At 41.4% G+C, this 20695-nt stretch overlaps 1 protein-coding gene across 4 annotated transcripts in view; it reads right to left on the bottom strand.

The window, feature by feature from the left end:
* dlg5a (discs, large homolog 5a (Drosophila)) overlaps positions 1-18555 on the bottom strand; it is a 37709-nt gene extending 19154 nt beyond the window's left edge. For 3 of the 4 annotated variants that reach the window (XM_063491016.1, XM_063491017.1, XM_063491015.1), the window contains exons 1-10: positions 17830-18555; positions 7230-7298; positions 5785-5959; positions 5100-5243; positions 4150-4333; positions 2449-2708; positions 2029-2341; positions 1144-1374; positions 572-756; positions 332-457 (exon numbers count right to left, since the gene is read on the bottom strand). In XM_063491016.1, the coding sequence (XP_063347086.1) occupies positions 332-457; positions 572-756; positions 1144-1374; positions 2029-2341; positions 2449-2708; positions 4150-4333; positions 5100-5243; positions 5785-5959; positions 7230-7298; positions 17830-18133 (1991 nt within the window). In that variant the 5' untranslated portion in view covers positions 18134-18555. Of the gene's footprint in view, positions 1-331; positions 458-571; positions 757-1143; positions 1375-2028; positions 2342-2448; positions 2709-4149; positions 4334-5099; positions 5244-5784; positions 5960-7229; positions 7299-16332; positions 16459-17829 lie in introns of those variants that run through there. The other variant, XM_063491018.1, reaches the window with a different exon arrangement.
* Positions 18556-20695: the final 2140 nt, after the last annotated feature.

Here is a 20695-nt window from a genome sequence, read left to right on the forward strand (position 1 = left end):
TGGGTGTGTGGAAATGTTGCCAGAAACACAACTGCACTACACTATGTCTCCAAAGGCTGAATGTCATAGCTTATGCCCAGCCAAGCCACACACTGACTACAACAGCTTACAGAGACAGCACAACACACACACACACACACACAGCTGACTGAGTAGAGGCCATGTTGTTTGCACTTGCTGAAATGCAGAAGACCTTTCCACTTATTCCTTATGAGTCTTTATTGGGATTCAGCTTTTATGAAACAAATGGAGAAGAAAGTTGGAAATGTGAGAATATCATGCAAGAGACTTCAGAGCTGACAGCAGCTTTAAAACCATGGTGAAGACTCACTTTAGTTCTTTAAGTTCTCGCAATGTGTCGTTCTTCTGTTTTCTCATATCATCCAAATTACGCAGGGCATCGGCCAGATCGCTGACTGCCCGGTCCCTTTCTCGCCGCAGGTTGTCACACAGAGTCCTATAGAAAGGAGAGAAGGGAGATTGTGAGTAATTAGTTTATTGGAGAGGGAGATCAACTACAGACCCTCTCAGCTTTGCTAAAAGTCTTTTAAAAACCCATAAACGCACTGACCTTATGCTTTCCCTCTCCGCCACTATTTTGTCTCTCTCCTGGAAGGCCCAATCCCTTCGACATTTGGCCACCTCAGCTTCCTGTGTGGCCTCCTTCAGCTCCTGGGACATCGCTTCATACTGTTTCCTTAGCATCTCGATCTCCTTATTGGCTCGTTCCATGTCCAAGGTGGCAGAGTCTTGTTTCTAAGAACATTAAGAGTACATGAAAAAGATTAATTTTATAACACACTACGTCTCGTTTTTCATCTTAAGTATTCTAAACAATAGTCCCATACAACAAACCAAGTACTTTTCATGTATATAACCCTGCACAAGGACTATTTAAATGGCTGCTTAGTGGGTAGAAAGAGACGCTTTTTAATCATACATTTTGGTTTATACTGAATTACATATCATGGATCTAGGAAGAAAGGGCTAGATGTAAGTGCTTGGCTACCTTTTGAAGAAAAAACAAGTTGGGAAATTGGTTCACAGGCTACACCAGTGATAGTATATGGTATAAAGAGGACACCACAACAAAGACGTCAACAGATGCTTCCTGAGATTTTATGAAAGAGCGGTGACATTTACTTGTCTGGCTTGATAGTATTCTCTGAGCAGCTGATCCCTTTGAATGATGGCCTCTGTCCTCTCCTTGCGGGCCACATCCCTCTCCTCCCGGACCGTCTCGATGTCCTTGCAGGCCTGGCTCAACTCCTTCTGGGCCTCAGCTTTGTCCTTCACCTCATGGCAATACTTCTCCAGCAGCTCATTCCTCTCGCAGATGGCCCTGTCACGGTCCACCAGTGACGAGTTCAACTCCTATCCCAGAACAAAAGGCAAAATAGAATGAGGGCATCTCAACACAGTGAGTCATTAATGTGATGTGAAAATATTGTTGGGGGTCTAATGCAGAGTGATCTGATACTAGCTTCAAATCCTTTTGCAGTGTTCAGAAATATCCTCCAAAAAGAAGGCAGCAGTGCAGAACCAGTGTGAGAAGGTGTCATCAACCGATGACGCAGATGTGCAGATTTATAGATTTAAGGTTATGGTGAAAGTAGAGTCAATTCGGTTTTATTTAGAAAAACAAAATGATCTCAAAACACTTCAAATAGTAAACCCAAGACTTTCAGTATTTTCAGTATTGCAATAAGAAACATTGCATTTTGTTAGCCTTGGAAGCAGCTTGGCTAAATGTTTCCCCGATTCCAGGCCTTAAGCTATACTAGATGGTTGCTGGCTTCAGCTTTACCATGACAGAGGTATCGATCTTCTCATCCAATGCTCCTATCAGTTTTGTTTTGTTTGTTTTTTTTAATGACTACTACAAGTCAAATTTTTTGATGGATTTGGCATGTTTTTTTAAGTAGGTCATATTCAGTGCCAATTTTCTTGTCCTGAAGTCTATCAGTTATAAAAGACATATACACCTGAACATATGTTGTTGTTTTAACGTGTTTTAAAGCCCGATACCTGTCTGAGAGCCTCCAACTCTTCACTGGCCACCACCCTCTCTGATGAAGTGTTTTTCAGTCGAGCCTCAGCTGCCTCCAGTTCAGTTTGCAACTTGTCCACCTCCTTGATCACCTGGTCCCTCTCGCTCATGATGAGGCGATATTCATTAAACACAGAGTCCCTCTCCTCCTTGTACTTCTCGCAGTCCTTGGCCGACTTCAGCTGCAAGTTCTTGTAGCGCGTCACCTCTGACTGCAGCCGCTCCATCTCTCTCTGCAGCTCCTTGTTCTGAGCTGAGGACTTGTTCAGCTCCTGCTGCACTGAATCAAACCTGGGAGAGGGGAGAAATGCATGCAGTCTGAGTACAGCACTAACCCTACTTTGACTCAAACAGACAATTTAATTTAACCCTTTTGGGTCACATAATGATGCTTTCACCTCCTCATTGAGGTAGAATACTGCTGCTGGTAGTGCATAGCTGAGTCTCGCTGTTTGAGCAACGCATCCATCTGCTTCTGCAGCCTCCGGTTCTCCTCCTCCGCTTGTTCCAGGCGGCTCAGGTCTGTGTTGTGGTTAGCTACCTTCTCACTGTAACGCTTGCTCAGGGCATCATACTCCTTCTTTACAGCCTCCAACTTCTCCATAGCAGTGTCGTACAGCTTATTTAATACCTCTGATGAGCCCTTCTCGCTCATTACCTGGTAACAAAAATGTATACAAAGCAATTAGCATTGGTCAAAATGTTAATACCACACACCTGTATGCACTTGTTGTACCCCACCTTAGCAGCAGATGGCGTTAATGTGCGGACAGGAGTGTAAGTGCAAGATAATCTGTGCCCACTTAAAATAAAAAAAAAAAAAACCAAACAAAAACAAAACAGATTTTATAAGGGCAAGTTTATTTCTAGGACTGCAGTTACGTACTTAATTAAAGACAAATGACTGACCAGCACAGTTAACTGTTTTAAGCACAGAGTGCGCCCTTCAGACTGCACTACTTATTCTCTTTCATTTCTGCAGGTCTTGCTGATATAGTCTTCCAGATTCCCAGAAGAGCTTCTGTGACCCGAAGGCTGTATTGACCTCTGCGAAAGCACACACTGCAAATGCACCGATGTGATCGTTACGTTGTTTAGGTCAGAGTGCCCTTTGCCCAAGCCAAGCCCTTTTCTTCTGTGTGTGCCCTTTTCAGAAATGCTCTGTGTGCATTTCCCTCTGCTTGGCTGCCCTGTGCTTGCAACTACTGCAGTGTCCCCATGGGTACTGTGTAAGACACTACTTCACAATATGGGTCACTGTCCCCTTGTGCTCTTAGAAGAAAGTATTCAGTACATAAAACACAAGAGGAAAGACTGTCTGACATCCCAAAATATATGAGGTGCGATCAAAAAGATAAAAAATAAAAATCTGTGGCTGCCCCTTAGAAATGCAAGAACTGAATCCTGTTTAAATCTGATCACTATCAACTTTGAGATAGTCTCCTCGCTAAGCAAGAACTTCCGGGAAATTGTGTTTTCCCAGCACATCTAACACCATCTCCAACGTGCACGTTCTCTTATACACCGTTTTTTTAGGAAAAGAAAAAGATAGAGTCATGTGTGGTCAGTAGAGTTTAGGGAGAATGATTATAGTGTTGGTGCAGGAAAAAGACTTTGACTGTACATTAACACATTATGAGCACGGACAGCTCATGTAATTTAGCACAAACGTTTGTCATTAAATGCCTCAGGATGTTACGGTAGAACGCTGTGTTAACTGACCCTTGGTGACTAATTCACTGCGTACAATCCTGTGAGTGTCAACAACAGCACCAAGCACGGGTTTGGTCACACTGTGGCCTTTACGTCTGTGCTCTTGCACTTGAGTTTCTGTTTATAGCAGCACACCCAAATCGCACAGCCAATGACTGTCCTTTAGGAAAGCTACCGCTCACACCTTGCAGCACGAGCATGAGCACGCCAGCCTCACATGCTTTCAGAAAGATTACAAATATGTGGTGCCTTAGTAAAGGAACAAATATTTACATGAAAAAGCAATTCGGTTTTATATATGCAGGCCCCACCATCTGTGCCATGTCACTCAATCTCTAATATAACATCTGGACAGCAACAGCGGTGCGTCTGTGACCCCGTTATACCTGCTGTTGCTGCAGCCGAAGGTCCGCCAACTCTTTCTGGTCTTGACTGTGCAGTCGTTTGAGCTCCTCACAGTTCTGTTTTAGGTGGTTGTGCTCCCGGACAAGTTGGGCATTGTCCCTCCTGAGTGTTTCCATCTCTTCCTTCAGCTGTGCCTGGTCGCCCAAGACACGGCTGTGCAGCATGCTAGAAAGAGGAAGAGTGAACATACATGGACGTGCAAACATACAGAGCAGAAAGCAAACTTTGATTAGATTAGGTAAACACAGACAGAGGATATGCAAGTACATGCAATATGTAAAACTAAAATATTATTTATTCTACATCATCTAAAATTTAGAACCAAAGTTCAAACTGATTGAGAATAAAATTGATAAAAAATATTTACTCAGAGTAGAAGTTGTGAATGTATTGTTAAATCGTATTAGGTAAAAGCACACAATCATTAATGATATTAATTTACTTGCTTAGTAATCTAGGTGTGTGGAAAATATAAAAATATTGAAACACATGTTCTGCCTCTGTGCTCCAGAAATTTTGGCTGGGTTCACAAGCTATGAGGCTGAATGGCTCCATTTTCCAAGCTTTTAAAACCATGCACGTTGTTATATTGTAGTGCCAGTTCCCTTTAAACGTGAAAGCCGACTGTAGCTCCGAGGGATGTTCTTTCAGTCGGGTTAACTACAACACCACGCAAGTGTTTGTTACAGCTGCAGTAAAACAACGCAATAAAACTTGATTATTTCAATGCTGAAAAGCAGCAGATTGCAGAATCTCATCCCAAGCTTGTTTATATTTTCATTTTAACAACGGTTCTCAACAATACTTACCACCGATACCAAATGGAAATCTAAGCAACTGATAAGCACAAACTGCATAACAGAGATGCATATGACAACAGAGTCCTTCATCAACAACAAGAAAGATACAACTAGTTGCAAGGAAGACTTACTGGTAGAAGTCAGCCTCCTTCACAGCCTCCTCGCACCTCTTGAGTGTTTTAGTATGCTGGTTCTTCAGAGACTGCAGATCTGCCATGGCCCCAATGCACTGACTTTTTAGACGCTCATAGTCATGACTGGCTTTGGAATTTGGCCTTAAGAAGAAAGGCACCAAACCAAAATTTTATTACACAAGCCTTGAATGATAGCGTGCCCAAGCACATCGCAGATAAAAGAGCTGACCTTCTCTTTGTACAAAAATGCATAGTACTGGCATGTTTAATCCTAATAACAACACTTTAAAACTATGCGTGCATATAGGCATTTTAGCCTTGGCATCATGTGTTGCAAAGGAAACATCTTGTTTCTAGAGCACATTAAACTTTATTAAGCCGTCAGTGTCAATGTGCTCTCTCTGCAAGGCAAGGTCAACATTTTCCCAGACAGGTGAGAATTATTAAACATGGCAGCCAGCACTGAAGACAGCCAAGAGAGAGTAAACAATACCAGTGGAGCTCTGCTGATTCAAAGAGCAATGAATCCCAGATTTGATGCTTTTTATTTAGGCAGAAAAGGGAGGCATGAATAACAACACTTTTATAGTCATGAGGCAAATTAAAAAGTGTTACCAGGAGGTAACAAGAAACAGTGACAACAACAACAACAACAACTTGGCAAACAGGCCAAGATTTGCACCTGCAGTCGTCGAAGGTGGTCCCAGGCGATGCCAACGCCAGACGCTTACGAAGCTCATCCCGCTCCCTGGTCACCTGGCGGAGCTGCAGCAAGATGGTGTCCAGGTTGTCACCAGAATGCCGGTTGTCATTGATAGCTGGGGGTGGGGAGGATGCTTCACCATTAACAGGAGAACCTGGAACGGTAAACACATTACTGAGAAGCCCGTGACCATTTATCACACACTAGATTGTTTTATCTCGTAAAATTTTTTTATCATTAAGAAGTTGCCTAGAGGATTTTATTTATTTTCGGCCCCCAAAAGAGTCTTTAGTGAGAGACAAAGCATGAAGGAGTAGCATTGTGAAAATGATTTCTTCCTAGTTTTGTTCATTTCTTCAGGTATAATAGATTTTTTATGACCAAATTAAGAAAATGTACAGATTTCTGTCAAATAAAGACACACAGGCATCATTTCCTGCAAGATCACAGATCGTGTTTACACAGTGTCACCCTCAATGGTTAATTCCAACCCAGGAAAGAAACAAACATACAACTGTCCAGATGTCACTGAATGCATTCCCTTTTCTGTGCCTCAAAAGAACATCAAATTTAAACATTATGACCCATCCAGAAAGGATACTTGGTCAGAGTGTGCTCCCAACTTTAGAATTAGGAAGCAAAAGTCCCATCCAGCTGTGAGGGCAGCACCTGGTTGTTTTGAAATCCCTTTATAACATGCCAGGGGTTTTTCCTGAGACGCTGTGCAATAAAAGTTGGTGGAAATTACATTCGATTTAAAAGACTACACCTTTTGTGATGTCAGATGTAAAAAAGGAAAGAAAAAAAATGAAAGGTTTGTGCTGTATCTCTGGTATTTTCTTAACAAGGTCCCCAGAGATTTATCTTTAATCAAATTAAGCCACATGTCTACATAAATGCGTGCAATACAAATCCACTGAAATCTTGTTTTTATAATTCTTGTTTTATGGAAAATATGTTCTTATATTTCAGATTTTATTTCATTTTTTTAAACCGAGTGTCACTGACACGGTGCCACATAGATCGAGTCTCATAAATCATATATACACCATTACAAGTCACGTTCTGGGTTGTTTTCCTTGAAACATGAACCAGGGCAGGAAATCTGGGGATTATGTTCATCTTTGAGTCATTTTTTTGGACCTTTTGGAGGTTTATGTAACACAGCTGAGTCATTTGGACCTTTGTCAAGCCTAGAGAAAGGAAAACATGGCTTAAGGAACGGGAGATGTGTGGCGAGTGCCCCAATGGTGGGTTTAAAGGAGAAATAAAACCGCTAGATCCTGCTCTGTAACGCCACAGGAATTACGCCAATATCAGTGTAAACAGCTTCCCAACAGTGCACTGTGGGCATCATACAGAACCAGTGTGACCTGACATGACAAATAACTTCTTAAAAAGGCTTCTTGGGTCATTATACATACCAACACTGCTGAGGGAACTGCTGCTTTCTGAGTCGGAGGGCATTGTGGAGAGAACGCTGTACGTGGAACCTGCCAAGAAAAGCGATGCGGTCAGACTTACAGCACCGACAGAATGATGAACCACTTACACACGAGCCTGAATTAATTGCCGGTAAAATGCCAAATGAAATGAATATTACACAGCCAGCTTCATATTCCCTGCACAGCTGTATTATAAATGCGGTACTGGGTTTATACTTGGAATAATAACTTCAACTCTCCTCCTTAGCAGCTCTATATTATCACTCCAGACCCCTGTCGTCATTAAACCTCCCTTCCCTCACTGTGCACTCTGCCTTGCTTTGATGTATAGTCCCTGTATGTTTCTGCTACACAGGCAGAATGTCACGGCTGAAATGGGATTTTCTCTTTTTATGTCAAGCACAGAGAGAGTAAGAGAGAGAGAGAAAGAGAGCAGCAGAGAGAAAATGATTCTCTATCTGAATAGCTATGCACACCGTTAAGCTAGGGGATATTTCACACAGGCTACCACAATCCATAGGAAAGACTCTACAGATCCCCATTATAATGCAGAGTCCCTGCTCCAAAGGGTAACATAAACATGGCTGGCAACACAAACTGCCTTTTTCTTAAAAAACACATCTTTGACTTATTGCAAAAATGCAGCATCCATCGTCCTCTACAACTTTCTTAGATTCACCAACTAGCCACTTTTCTATTAAGTTTTTACTTTCCAAATGCTGGACTGTTATCTTCAGCAAAAAGACTCAGACGATCATTGTGTGTAACAGTCATCTTGCAAATATCATACTGAGTAAACAGTTGCACTAGTATAAACATTCAGACTTGTATAATTTTGCAATACTAGTATTTGTGATGAATTCCACAATCTCTAATCTGATATGTAAAATAGATACTGATGTAGTTAGGGACTGAAGTGTTTTGTTTTGTTTTTTTAAATACAATATTGATATATAGCATACAAAATACTCATATTAGAGAAACTGGAACCAATGATAATGTTTTGCATTTTCACATGTCTACAACACTAAAATTGTCCTGTCTGCACTGTTAAAGTGGGGGGGGAAATGACGCCAAGTTTAAAAAAAAAAAGAAAAAAAAAAAAGCGCACAATGAAACTGAGATAATACTAATCTGATGTGATAAATGAAAGCCAAACAGAGGGTTTAGGAGAACAAGGGATTGGTAGCTGTCAGCAGCAAGCAATTGACGCCAATAGTTCTAGACCTCCATCTCTGTCCTTGCTTCCCCACTGGGTTTAGCTACAGCTCTGGCTCCAGCCCTCAATGTGTGACAAGGCCAAGCCTAATTAACTATGAGCTCTGTGCGACTGAGCCACTCCATCTTAGGCCCCGCAGACAGAGGAGGGAGGGAGGGGCGCAAAAGGAGAAACATGAAGAAGGCATGGAACAGAGCAGAACAGATAAAAGGAGATAGCCTAACTAAAGTCGCACAGGCGATAAGGAGGGAGAGAAGTAAGGAGAGAGACTGTGAAAATAGAGAGAAGCAGGGCGGAAAGGCTTTTAATCTGTTCTGACGTTCCCTGATGCTCAACACTTTTACTCCGTGAAGTGCTCAGAGCACACGGCTTTGATTTCATATTGTTCCATCAGACACAATGAGCACCACTGTGGGGTTGCACAGCATTAATTCTCTACAACCCAGCTATGCAAAAGGCTCGTGCATTTCCGAAGAGGCAACTAAAAGCAACTACTGACTTCTTGAACCCAGTATGTGACGGTTAGGGTTTTATAATAAAACTCATGAGCCAATGGGAGGTAATGTCAGCTCTAAACCTTGAAAAAATAAAAATAAAATACTGAACAGAACAAAACCCTCAATTTGTGCTGTTTTTGGCACAAAAAAGATCTTAAAAATCTAGCTTCTTGGGGCAATCTAATAGAGTAGTTAGGATACATACAGCACAGGTAAAAATTCCCCTTTGCACTCGACTCCCTGGTTCGACTCCCAGCCTGTCAGACCATAGCTGCAGGTGATTTATCTGCCCTTTTTCTAAATAACATCTAAATCAAGGAAAAGAAGAAAAAAATATCAACATAAAACTCTAAAATATACATATATATACACAATATTAAAATCAGTTAACTCCATAAGCACCCCAACAATTGTACACCTGATTGACATCAGCCAGCCGTTGATCTGAGGGTCAACAGCACTGGAGTTTTCCTGTAGCTTTTAGACACTGATACCAATTAGCACCAGCCACAACAAGTGAGGCTAATCATTTGTAAGCATGTTCATTGCATCAATAAAACAGACATCCATTAAGGCGGCGGCATAGATCTGATGCTCTACAGAGGTAGAATCCGATTGCGTCTGCCAATAGGAGGCACACAGGACAGATGAGACCTGAAAGATTGCTTTCAGCCTCATAAATAGAAACATGACAGGTTTTATCAGGAGATATTATACACAGGGGTGCACAGACTGAAATTCTTGACGATTACTAATACTGATATTTAATATAATATTTCAGGCAATGCCAGTATACATTGACTTCACACAAATTCAAAACTGAAGCAATATACCGATAATCCACCGATGGTCTACAGGGTAAACAAATGCCAACAAAAGAGATGCATTCTGAGGTGAGAATAAAATCCAGTAGAAGACCTGACGCAATGGTAACAAAAGACTGTCACAGTCACCTAAATAGGTTAGGAGAGTACTTGCCATTCCTAAGGGGCTCCGCTTCCCCCACTTGCCCATCTGCTTCCCTTTAAAAATCAAAAAATGAAAAAATAATTAATTAAAAAAATATATTGGGATAGCTACCAAAAGTTGCTTCAAACAACGAGATTATGTTCTCCAGGACATAAAAGAAGATGGCATATGTTGCCATAGTGAAACTGGATGAGAGGAATAGTCAAAGAGGACAGCATGAGAGTTGGAGGAAAGCCTTAATCAAAGAAAGATACAAACTCTGCCTTCTACAGTGGCTGAGACTAAATTATTCATCAATTCCAGAAAATTCTGACAATGAGACCGTTTCCCCCTAAAGTAAAGACACACATGATTATCAGTGAGATGGGATCCTTGCTGTTGCCGCTTCAAAACCCCTTATGTTTTTAGAGCACATTGACAAGCCTCATTGCTTCTGATTTAAAGCAAGCAAGGCAACTGTGATATTTCAAAGCCCTCTACAGACAAACATTTTGGGGCAACTTGGTAGAGCAGCAGCATTAGCATTCCAAAAATAATACAGTGCGCTTTTCTTTATTAGCCACTGTCAGCTCTTCTCACTGTCAGTGAGCAACAATGATTAAAACAAAGTTGAGGCTAGCAGAGTCTGTGCCCTTTCTCCTTCACCATCCTTAGCTTTACCGCCATTTAACCACAGAAGCGCAAACAATAGCAACACTAATAACACGGTTGACAACAACCCACTCATTTTACAGTGTGCTTAACTGAGGCTGAAGGATGTGTCAGCATTAAGCCAGAGAGCAGAAAGAATGATTTATGCTGGGTAAGCTAGACCTCCGAATGCTGGCCGTGTCTCCGCACACAATAAGGACAATGTTGTTTAAATTAGCAGTGTACAACCCCCCCATTATATCATGATACTGGTACACAGATATACACACGCTTATGTCCAAACCTCACTATCCCTACTCGGGGAGCTTCAGAAAGTAGTGTGCCAAACTTCTGGTGAGGCACTGACACCACATGGAAAATTCTGGGAAATGAGCCAGCTCAGCCTTACTACTGGGGTAAAGGATCGATCGTCTGATTTAAAAAGTGTACAATAAGCGTAAACACGAATCTGTCAAACATGACGATGTCATGAGCAAGGATTACTCCACTGCACGCCCGCCCACCCACCTTTTTCCACTCAGACTTGAGTCTGTCCTCTAGCATGAGTCAAAACTAAATCTGTTTTACCACCAAGCAAATGGCAAGATCACCCAAATGTAACCTTATAGTAATCATGGATCCTTGCAAACAGTTTGAAACATTACACCCCCCCCAAAAAAAAAAAGAAAAAACAAAAACGCTAGTGCCATCCATCCCAGCCTATTATGAGCAAACCATAATGTGGCTTCTTTATGCAAAGAACCCTTGTTCAGCATAAATGAGGCATCATTTGTTTTAGATCAGCTTACTCGTGCCAAGGGTTGGGTCAAAAAGAAAAAAGGTGCAAGAAAGAGCCCGATACAGGTTTTTGAGAGGAATGCTGCCACTGATCTAAGGCAATAAATTTCTGTACATACACACATTGTTTTGTAATTAGCTCCATTTGCAAACTAGTAGGTAACTTATATTGGGAAGACATCAGTAATCCTGCTCCAACTACTGCTCTGCTATGAGGCATATTCTGCAAAGTCAGTTTAAATTTAGTGTGAGCTGTCCTCACAGCAACAGATAATGAATTTTCTATTCCTCATGGTTGTTAACATTTTGAATTGTAGGAAAATTAGCACAGCACTTGGTCCCAGAGGTACAATTATAAACATCCTCGTTTCTGCTTGCTATGAAGCTGTGATTAATAAAAACACAACAGACGCGCTTGCCATTGAGTTGAAAGAGGCTACAGACACTGCTGTTGTCTTGATTTTACCCCAAAATATGGAGAGCAGCATCAGTAAAAGTACTGTGAATATCAGTATCAGTCCAAACCATACCTCCCTCTACCAGTTACATGTCTCAGCAAGTGAAAAAGCCAAAACACTGCCAAAAAGCCAGTTTGCATGGAAAAACCCCACTGCTGTAATTTCAGCAACCTTTGTGATGTTCCCTTCGCGTTTAATCACAGGGCAGCACATGTTGATTCACAAACCATTTTCATTTTGCGTTGAGGTAACTCTGTGATTAAGCCAAACTACCATTTCTTAAAAGGTCAACAAGAGAAAGGAGAAGAAAAGAACATATAATCATTTTTCAGACCTGCAGATGTGGTAGGTAGGACTTTAACAATTCTGGGCAGGAAAAGCAAATATTCTGCACTGCAGTTCTCTGTGTGAAGCAATTCTGCTAAAGCTTGGTGAGGTATCTAAATAATAAAAGAAAACACCCCACTCCCCCCGAATAATCTATGTAGCTGCTATAAAGTCTTTGCTGATATAAGTGTTTTCTCAGGTTTCCTTACATGTGCAGAGCCCTAATGCAGTGGAATTATTAGCAAGCACAAACCAATCCTCAAACTTTCTGTCGCCTTCGTTCTTCTGATATTAAAAGCATATGAAGTGATTCAAAAGTAAAATAACAAATCACCAACTAACCACGACTATGCATAATACTTTAGTCTTATCTAATCTTCAATAAGAGGCAGACCCACATGCAATAATGATTACTATCATGATTATTATAGGTTAGGTTTGACCCAAGATCACATGACAAAAGAAAGAGACAATACAAGCTGACGGAGAGAAAGATAAGACGCCATAATGGAAACAGAGTAGGCGGAAGAAAAATATAAACAGAGAGAAAATACAGCACAACAAAGACAGAATGGAGTTAAGGATGGTTCAACAAAGAGAGAAGCTATTCATTTCCATGACTTCACTATGCTGGTAAACATTTATATTCTGGCATTTCCTCCACTTTGTGGGGTAATTAGGAAGTGAAGAAACAGGTGTAAAATGGTAATATAGTTCTGTTCCACTATACTGCCTCCTGGCTGTTGATCTCGCATTCAGAGTGTCAATAAGCCCACCACCAGATATTAATGCTAGTAAAAGCGAAAAGAGAAAAAAAAAAAAAACAAAACACATTTTACCCTGTTAGAAACCAATAGAATTAAATTGGAACAACAACACCACTGACCCAAAGGAAGTGGTGAGGTCAGACTCATTACTGTGCATCTCTGGCTTTGATTAGATGGATTTATTGAGTTAATACTGACAAGAAACCCTATACCATTAAAACTGGTAATTACAATTCAACTAAGGCCCTGAAACTAATGATTTCATTATTTTCTGTTGAATGATTAGAAGATTAATTGGCCAAATGTTCCAACACTAATGTCAGTGGCACACTATTAATGTCCTTAAAAGTACGAGGCATCCTGTCTTGATGGTTATACGGATATACAGCAATTTAAAGTCTTCATCTTATTTAAAATTTAAAAAAAAAAAAAGTTTCACGACAGCTGATTATCAAATCTAATTAACAGTTATGCCTCAATTATACTGTGTAACATGTTCCAAAGTAACTTGTTACTGTAATCACATGACATTTTTCAGTTACACCGTAACAATTTACTGCATCAACTTCAGTAATAACAAAACAGTTTCAATTTTGTTATTTTGTGACTTGCGTTACTGAGGCTCTTCAGTTATTTGCATCACGAGCAGATAGAAAAAAGAAAAAGAAAAAAAAAAAAAAAAAAGGATGCCTTTTTCTTCCTGCACATTTACAATCAGCTGATGTTAGTCTGTGTGCACAGAGGAGAACAGACACTTATTTTTACTGCGTGAAAAGATAAGAGTATAACAATAAGATAAGAGTGTCGAGAACAGAAACATTAGGCTGCTAGCACAATATCATCTCTTTGCAAGCATCTGCACAGATCGCTAGCTTTGCGTTCGCATGCTAAGAACCCCGAGTGATGTTAAAGTTGTTAAAGTTAACTGTATGTCAACCCCAAGCCAGCAGCCAGAGCCTGATCTTCAGCAGGTAAAAAAGGCAGCGATGAGCAGTCAGGCTTGTAGTAATATGGCCCCCATTTAAAGTCACTTTAGCCTTTGGGGGGGGCTTTTGTCAGTTTTGTGTTCCTACCTAAACATTAAATTAAAGATATGGATGTCGATGTGCTGGCCTGCAGCACAGGGTTTATATTGTTAGCTGTTTTTATGTGACAATGCACATCAGGTCAGTAGTGTAGTGTAACAAACCATTTCCATTAAGAAAAGTACTACATTACTTTCTAGAAAAGTCACAAGAAACATCTAATACATTATGTTTTTCGAGTATCAACCCAAGACCTGATGGCCAAGTAGCTGTTCCTGTTATGCTTCTTTGAAATCCACTTGAAGCCCACTGCCTGGGGCACATGCGTACTTGTTGCATTGTAATGGAGATTCTCTGCAGACAAGTCCACACAGTCACAAAAAAAACAGGCAGGCACACAGACTTTCGCATGGACTGATGCGAAAATTATGTCACTCAGACCCTAGCGGACTTAGACGAGCACGAATAATCTAGGCTTTAGGTATGTTAATGACATCCAAGGAAGTGCAGTGACAAGATGAAAGTCATCTACGTAAGCAGTTCTAATATTTTGGATACAAGTTTAATTCCAACTGACGTAGTCTGACACAGGGAACAGAGGACAGAACGCTGCAATTGGCCCATTCTGCACCACCACATTCTGAGTAAATGCTGCACTTATAAATATGCACGCCTGCACTCATAAAATGTATGTGGAACCTGCTCAAATATCAATCACACTAAGCAGAAACTAAAAGGAGCTGAACTGATGGCCTTCTCTGCGCAACTAAAACACAACAGACTGAAGCACACCGGTTGGTGAAGGAAAGGAGAGTGCGGTGACAAGGTAAGTGGCAGTGTGCGTCACAGAGTGACAGACACTGACAGAGACTGACGGAGAAAGTGAGGTCAGGTCCGGACCATGGGAGATATTTAAGGCCAGTTGCCATGACACGAGAGGTGGGGTCATAACTCACTCTGTCTGTCTGTCCACTGTGTTTTATGGAGTGGGACAGAAACTCCCCCTCCAATAACACAAAAACACTGGCCTATGTCCTAGGCTGCTGTACACATAACAAGCTGCTGACTGGGCACTTTGAGCCTGCTCAACTTCTCAACAAAAGGTCTGTTGTCTCCCGCTCTCTTACTCCCTCTTTCTATCACCCTCCTCTGTCTTTCTGACACGTCCTTTTATTTAAGTGTGCAGAGAAATGAAACCACTCAGTGGGGGACAGAAATATAATGGGTCATAGAAAGAGAAAGTTAAAGGAAATAGATTGTGACTCGGAAAAGGACAATAAAGAAACAAAAACCAAAACCACTGATGAAGCAAAGGCAAACAGACAGCAGAAGAAGATTGTGGATGTTGCATCCTGTCAGGAGATTTGTGTTACCCTCCTCTTGCAGTGTGTTTAAATCACTGTCAGACTCTTGAATCTGAAAAGAGTGGGGGGTGTGCAGGTACATCTTTTCTACGACACTTTTCTTTCATCTTTTCTACTACACTTTTCTTTAGGTACGTCACTGTCGGTATAATGCAAACTAAGGCACAAAAAACCCCCACAAAAAAACCCAGCATGATTGTTGCCATTGCATGAATTTATGAAATTCATTTGGTTTCATTTAAAAGCCAAAACAATATTCTAAGGGAATCTTTGCCGTTTAATGAGAGGTAAAAATGCTGTCAAAAATCGTGAAGCCAGACTTGGTCCCCCCAGCATACAGATGCGCAAAAACAGGCTAAATAATGAATGTGTTTGCGTGTTCTCTACAGCAAATGTGCTGCAGTTTGCCAGTGAAACACTTATAATTTACAGAGCCCGAGCTTTAAACAATACAGTACTTATGCGTGCATCTGTATGTTTTTCCTTTGGGCTGAGGATGCTTCTTTGGATGATTTCATGTGTGTGTGTGTGTGTGTGTGTGTGTATAGAGGCTCAGCTGGCACAGGAGGCACATCTGAGAACAAAAGCAGGCAGGCAGCCTGAGAGGAGGACAAGTTGAGAGCAGGTTGCTATCAGCAAGACTCATCACACTCATATTCCCTCTTTTCACACACCCTGCATTGTTCACAGATACACCGCAGCTTTGAGGATTTCATCCATATGTGCTTTTTCTACCAGATTCTTTGCCTGAAGGTGCTCCGTGAGCAGCTTGTCTTCAGTCTCTTGCAAGTATGGTTAAAACATGGTAATCGCATCATCCGAATTACTATATTAAAAGATAATAAAGAGCACATTAAAGAGAAGCACAACACTTGAGTCAAAGCAGAGGGAGTCAAAAGCGTGACAGCTAATAAAGAGGACTGTAGAAGTACGATAAAGCGCGTCTCACAGAGAGAATTTACACCAGAGAGAGGAGAGCAGGCCCTAATCCTTTGTTGAATAACTACAGGCTGACAAGCCAGACTCACCATTTGTGTTCGCACTCTCCTAATACAAGGCAGGTCAGCTCTGAGGCCCGGTGTTATGATCTATAAAGGTGAGCTAGTGAAGAAAAACCCAAATCCAGATTGCCAAGTACTGCCAACGGCAAACAGACCAGACCAGACTCTCAGCTGCTCACAGAAACACAGTGAATGCGTTTCTTAGCATGTCAGCAGGTGTGTTATTCTGCAGCAGCAACAGTCAATACAAGGAAGTAATCAAGCTTAAGGAAGCATTAGTGATCCAGTCAGCAGAGCAGCAAGACCAAATCAGCATTACCTGCTAAGAGCTACTTACTGGTAGAAAAGTGAGGCGTGCTACAACTTGGCAGCCGTAAACTATGGACACAACTGTAGCTGTTTCACACAGGGTGGCTTCAAAATTATATGCAACATTGCCTGCATTGCATTGCATTTAATGTGAAATGTATCAAAAGTCAAGCATGGTGCTGCATCGCTTCCCCAGATTTGGATCTCAAGGCTCATCCTGCATTCAGGCCCTCGGGGCATGACACTGTTTGTAAGCCACTGGCTTCAGTCATTCAGACAAAGTAAAACAGGCAAAACTAGATGAGGCTTTTACACTTGGTTGCCCTTTGTCTCCATGCAACAACAACCCACACCGCTGAAGAGGAGGGCACTTGCTGTGAGGACAGAGGCCAAATTAAATGAATGCAATGAATAAACTCTGATTAAAAATACAGCATTAATGCACAACTGGAGGAAAAAAAAAATCATTCCTTGTTAGAATAAAAGCGTGGTTTACTCCCCAGAAAGGGGAGTGTGGCCTGATGCAGACCGATCCATTTAGGCATGGGCAGGCTGCATGCACACATCACGCACAAGGTACAGACCAACATGTGAGTGGTACACCCGTTGTCATGGAAACAACTGGGATTAATCTAATGTACCATAGCCATCGCATGCCACTAACAACACATGAGAATTTGTGGTGGTTATTAGGCGGTCTGACTTTATTTAAACAGAACACTGATATCAACACTTAAAATATTCTGAAGCTATAGCCACTCAAGCGAATTCTACACTATTGCAATGATTTTTATTGGACTGTATAGTAGAGAGAGGGCATAATGGCTGTGAGCAATGAGAAAAGTCCTTGGTCGTACTAGTCCTTGCTCGTACTAGTCCTTGCTTGTGCATTATTTCTCCACCCTGCAGTTTAAAGATCAAGGCTAGTGCTTTATATTCTGCACATTTAACAGCACAAAAATTTGCACATTGTCATTAGTTCTTACAAATTTCACAGCATGCATAAAGGAGCACTGCTGCAACCCCCCTCTGCAACCTCTTCCCGTTCACCTTTCTCATGGCAAAGCAAGCTTCCAGCTTGAGTATTGTGTAGCTATCCACACACACGTTTTCTTCTGAGAGACCACCCAGATTGTCGCTGCTTACAGTAAGTAGTACTCATTTATAGATTCAAGTGAAGACCCGTTCAGGAGAACTGAGAGTCTCAGCTCTTACCGGTGGAGTGGTCCACAGGTCCTCCCCCGTTGTTCCCGAACAGAGCAGCATACAGGTCAGGGTATGCCTTCTCCAGGGCCACACACAGGTCGAGGAAATGGTCGCTCTCCTTGTTCATCAGCATCTTCAAAAGGTGGTCGACTTTCTCGGCGCTGGACGAACAGTTCTGGTCCAGCTCGAACCTGTCGAGTTGACTCAAAGTACCGGAAACTATCAGCAGCTCGATCACACGGTCCGCATCTGTTATGGACTCCAATAAGTTCTGGTGACACTGGTCTAGCAACTCTTTGTGCTTTGGCTCCATTGCTATCCGCTGTAGTTCCGTAGCTTCCCAGCTAACCCCAGACGGCCAAGTGGATGTAATATCCTTCCCGATCAAAAGTACTGAGCGATTATTGAACTTAACTTGTAGCGGCTTGCAGAACTTCGCCGGAGCCACCACGGCATTAGGTTGCACGGGAGAACAATTTTTGTAGCATACTGAAAAAGGCACAAGAAGCCATATTTGTTGCCCAAGGCTGTTGACTGCACTAAACAGCGATACATTTTCCCATCTTACCAACGTGTGGCGCTTCTCGTCGTTTTTCGCTTCCCTTCAGAGTACGCTTTAGCCGAACACATTTTCCTCTTTTTATGTATCATTTCATGCGCCTTTTGCTGACTCAACTGCTGGGAAAACTCACGTAACTCCGCCGCTGCTGCCCAGTTACACTGTATCCTCCGCCATGTCTGAGCAACTCAGCAGCTGCTGCTCGCTGTCAATCAACGGTCCGCTCGGTGACCATATAAGGCAAAATGAGGCGGGGAAGACGCGACGGCACGCCCATTTCTTCAATGGGCGTACACATCATCCCCGTACTACGTCGAAAATCCCAGGTGGAAAAAAATCACAACGAACAGAATGAAAATATAGAGATAATATTAAAAATATCGACATGGCGGTAAAGAACCACAAATGGTGCACTTCTACCCAAAGGGGGAAGCAACGTTCTAATTTGTATTCTTATTACAGTAGTTAGTTAGTATATATTTATATATTCATATTTTGAGTATGTATATTATTAATATTCATATAGAGATTTATTTGTTATATCTACAGTAAATGCCATATATTCTATTTCTGTATCACGGATTTTTGCATCATGACAACAAGACAAATATGTGGAAAAACCTGTGGACAAACCTGCCAACAAGAATAAATAAATTCTGATTCTGATTCTTTAATAAGATTTAATACGATTTTGCCGTTTGAAGCCATTGTTATACTTTTTACTGCAGTAAGTGCAAATTAAACTCTACTAAGTCAGATTTTACTGATGCAGTCTCTATCAACCGGCACAAAACGACAGTGTGTTGCTAATTACATGATAATTCATATTTATTTACGTAATGCAAGGCTTTGTGATGGAGGATGTTCTTGCTAGTTTTACCTAAAGCATATATCTTTCCTCAGTGTGAATCATCTCCTATGTCACCACAGTGCATGAGATTAATTTGAAAGCTAAAAAAAAAGATGTTGCCAAAAATAGGCTGGTTGATAAACCGGGTGATATTAATTCATTATTATAATCTTTGGATTTAACACTGACACATCAAATCAGCAGAGCTTCATGCTAATCCTCACTGACTACATTAGGAATTTTATTTGGGGAGAAATGTTAAAGCAGTGATAAAAACATAGGGATTTTTATCTTGCCCTTGCATAATGCTGCTGCTGCTGAAGCCACAGGCTTATGCACTCTGCTTCGAAAACCAAGCTGCACTGCAACCAGTTTTACTCTGCGCACTATGTATATGGATTAGGCAGAAGAGGGCAAAACCCCATTTGTGAACGTATATGCGGTGACAAATGAAATGTGTATTTGACTAGGCTTTGTGAAATGCAGTGTGATGATGATGGATGCACTCTGCCTCTAGTCTACAGATGAATAAAGACTGCTGGCACAGAGGCAAGCATCTGCGGGCATACCTCTCAAACCGTGACCTTATTCATGCATGCACTGAATCTCATTGTGACATCGCCTCCAAACCCACACCTCCTCCTTTCTGTCTATCTGCCATGCTGGCTCCATAGCTTGTGCAACCATGTGCTATCCCTTTAGATGAAAAATTAATTACAATTCATTCATATCAAAGGGAAGCAGGTCCCTAGTGCTGACACAGATTGGACAATTGTGTCTGTACCCTACTTCCGAGGACAACCCATTTAAATAGAGAAGACAGCCTGATCCTTTTTATCTTGGGGGTATGAATGAGTTTATTATTTAGACTACAAGGGTGGTGCTTGTGGCTGTCTGATAATTTACTGAATTTTATTAAACAAATCATACGTCAGGCAGCTCAGATCACAGCAGATAATAGCTTTATCTTTTATTTGAAAGACTGTCAACAAGTATATCCATCACCAATCCCGGTCAAATTGTCTCAAATGGAAACAACAAATCATTTTCATGGATTTTTTCTTTTCTTTTTTTTTATTATCAGCTTTGCTGTCTCAGCTGAGAGTAACAAAGCAATTGGTTTATTAGACACTTACTTCTCACACTAATTTCCTGCACGAATGCATGAGAGTGATAGCATTCCCAAAGCAGTGAATACACAATGCTCATTTAAAGACGAGGTAGTGAAATGTTAGAAGGGTATGTGTTTGCTGCTGTCATTTATAGAGTTTTATGTTTCATAATGTAATTTCATCTTTTCCCCCACAATACCTCAGACACTGTGAGAGGATTCCCAAGTGATTAGATCAGTCATAACAGACAGTGAATTAGGCAATTCGTGGTTTTTAATTAACGGTGAATTACACAGCCTTCAGCTAGACGCCTGCAACAGATGAGAGGCTGATGGTGGTAATGATATCAAAACT

The sequence above is a fragment of the Pelmatolapia mariae genome, linkage group LG13 (assembly GCF_036321145.2).
Source record: "Pelmatolapia mariae isolate MD_Pm_ZW linkage group LG13, Pm_UMD_F_2, whole genome shotgun sequence".
Lineage (NCBI taxonomy): Eukaryota > Metazoa > Chordata > Actinopteri > Cichliformes > Cichlidae > Pelmatolapia > Pelmatolapia mariae.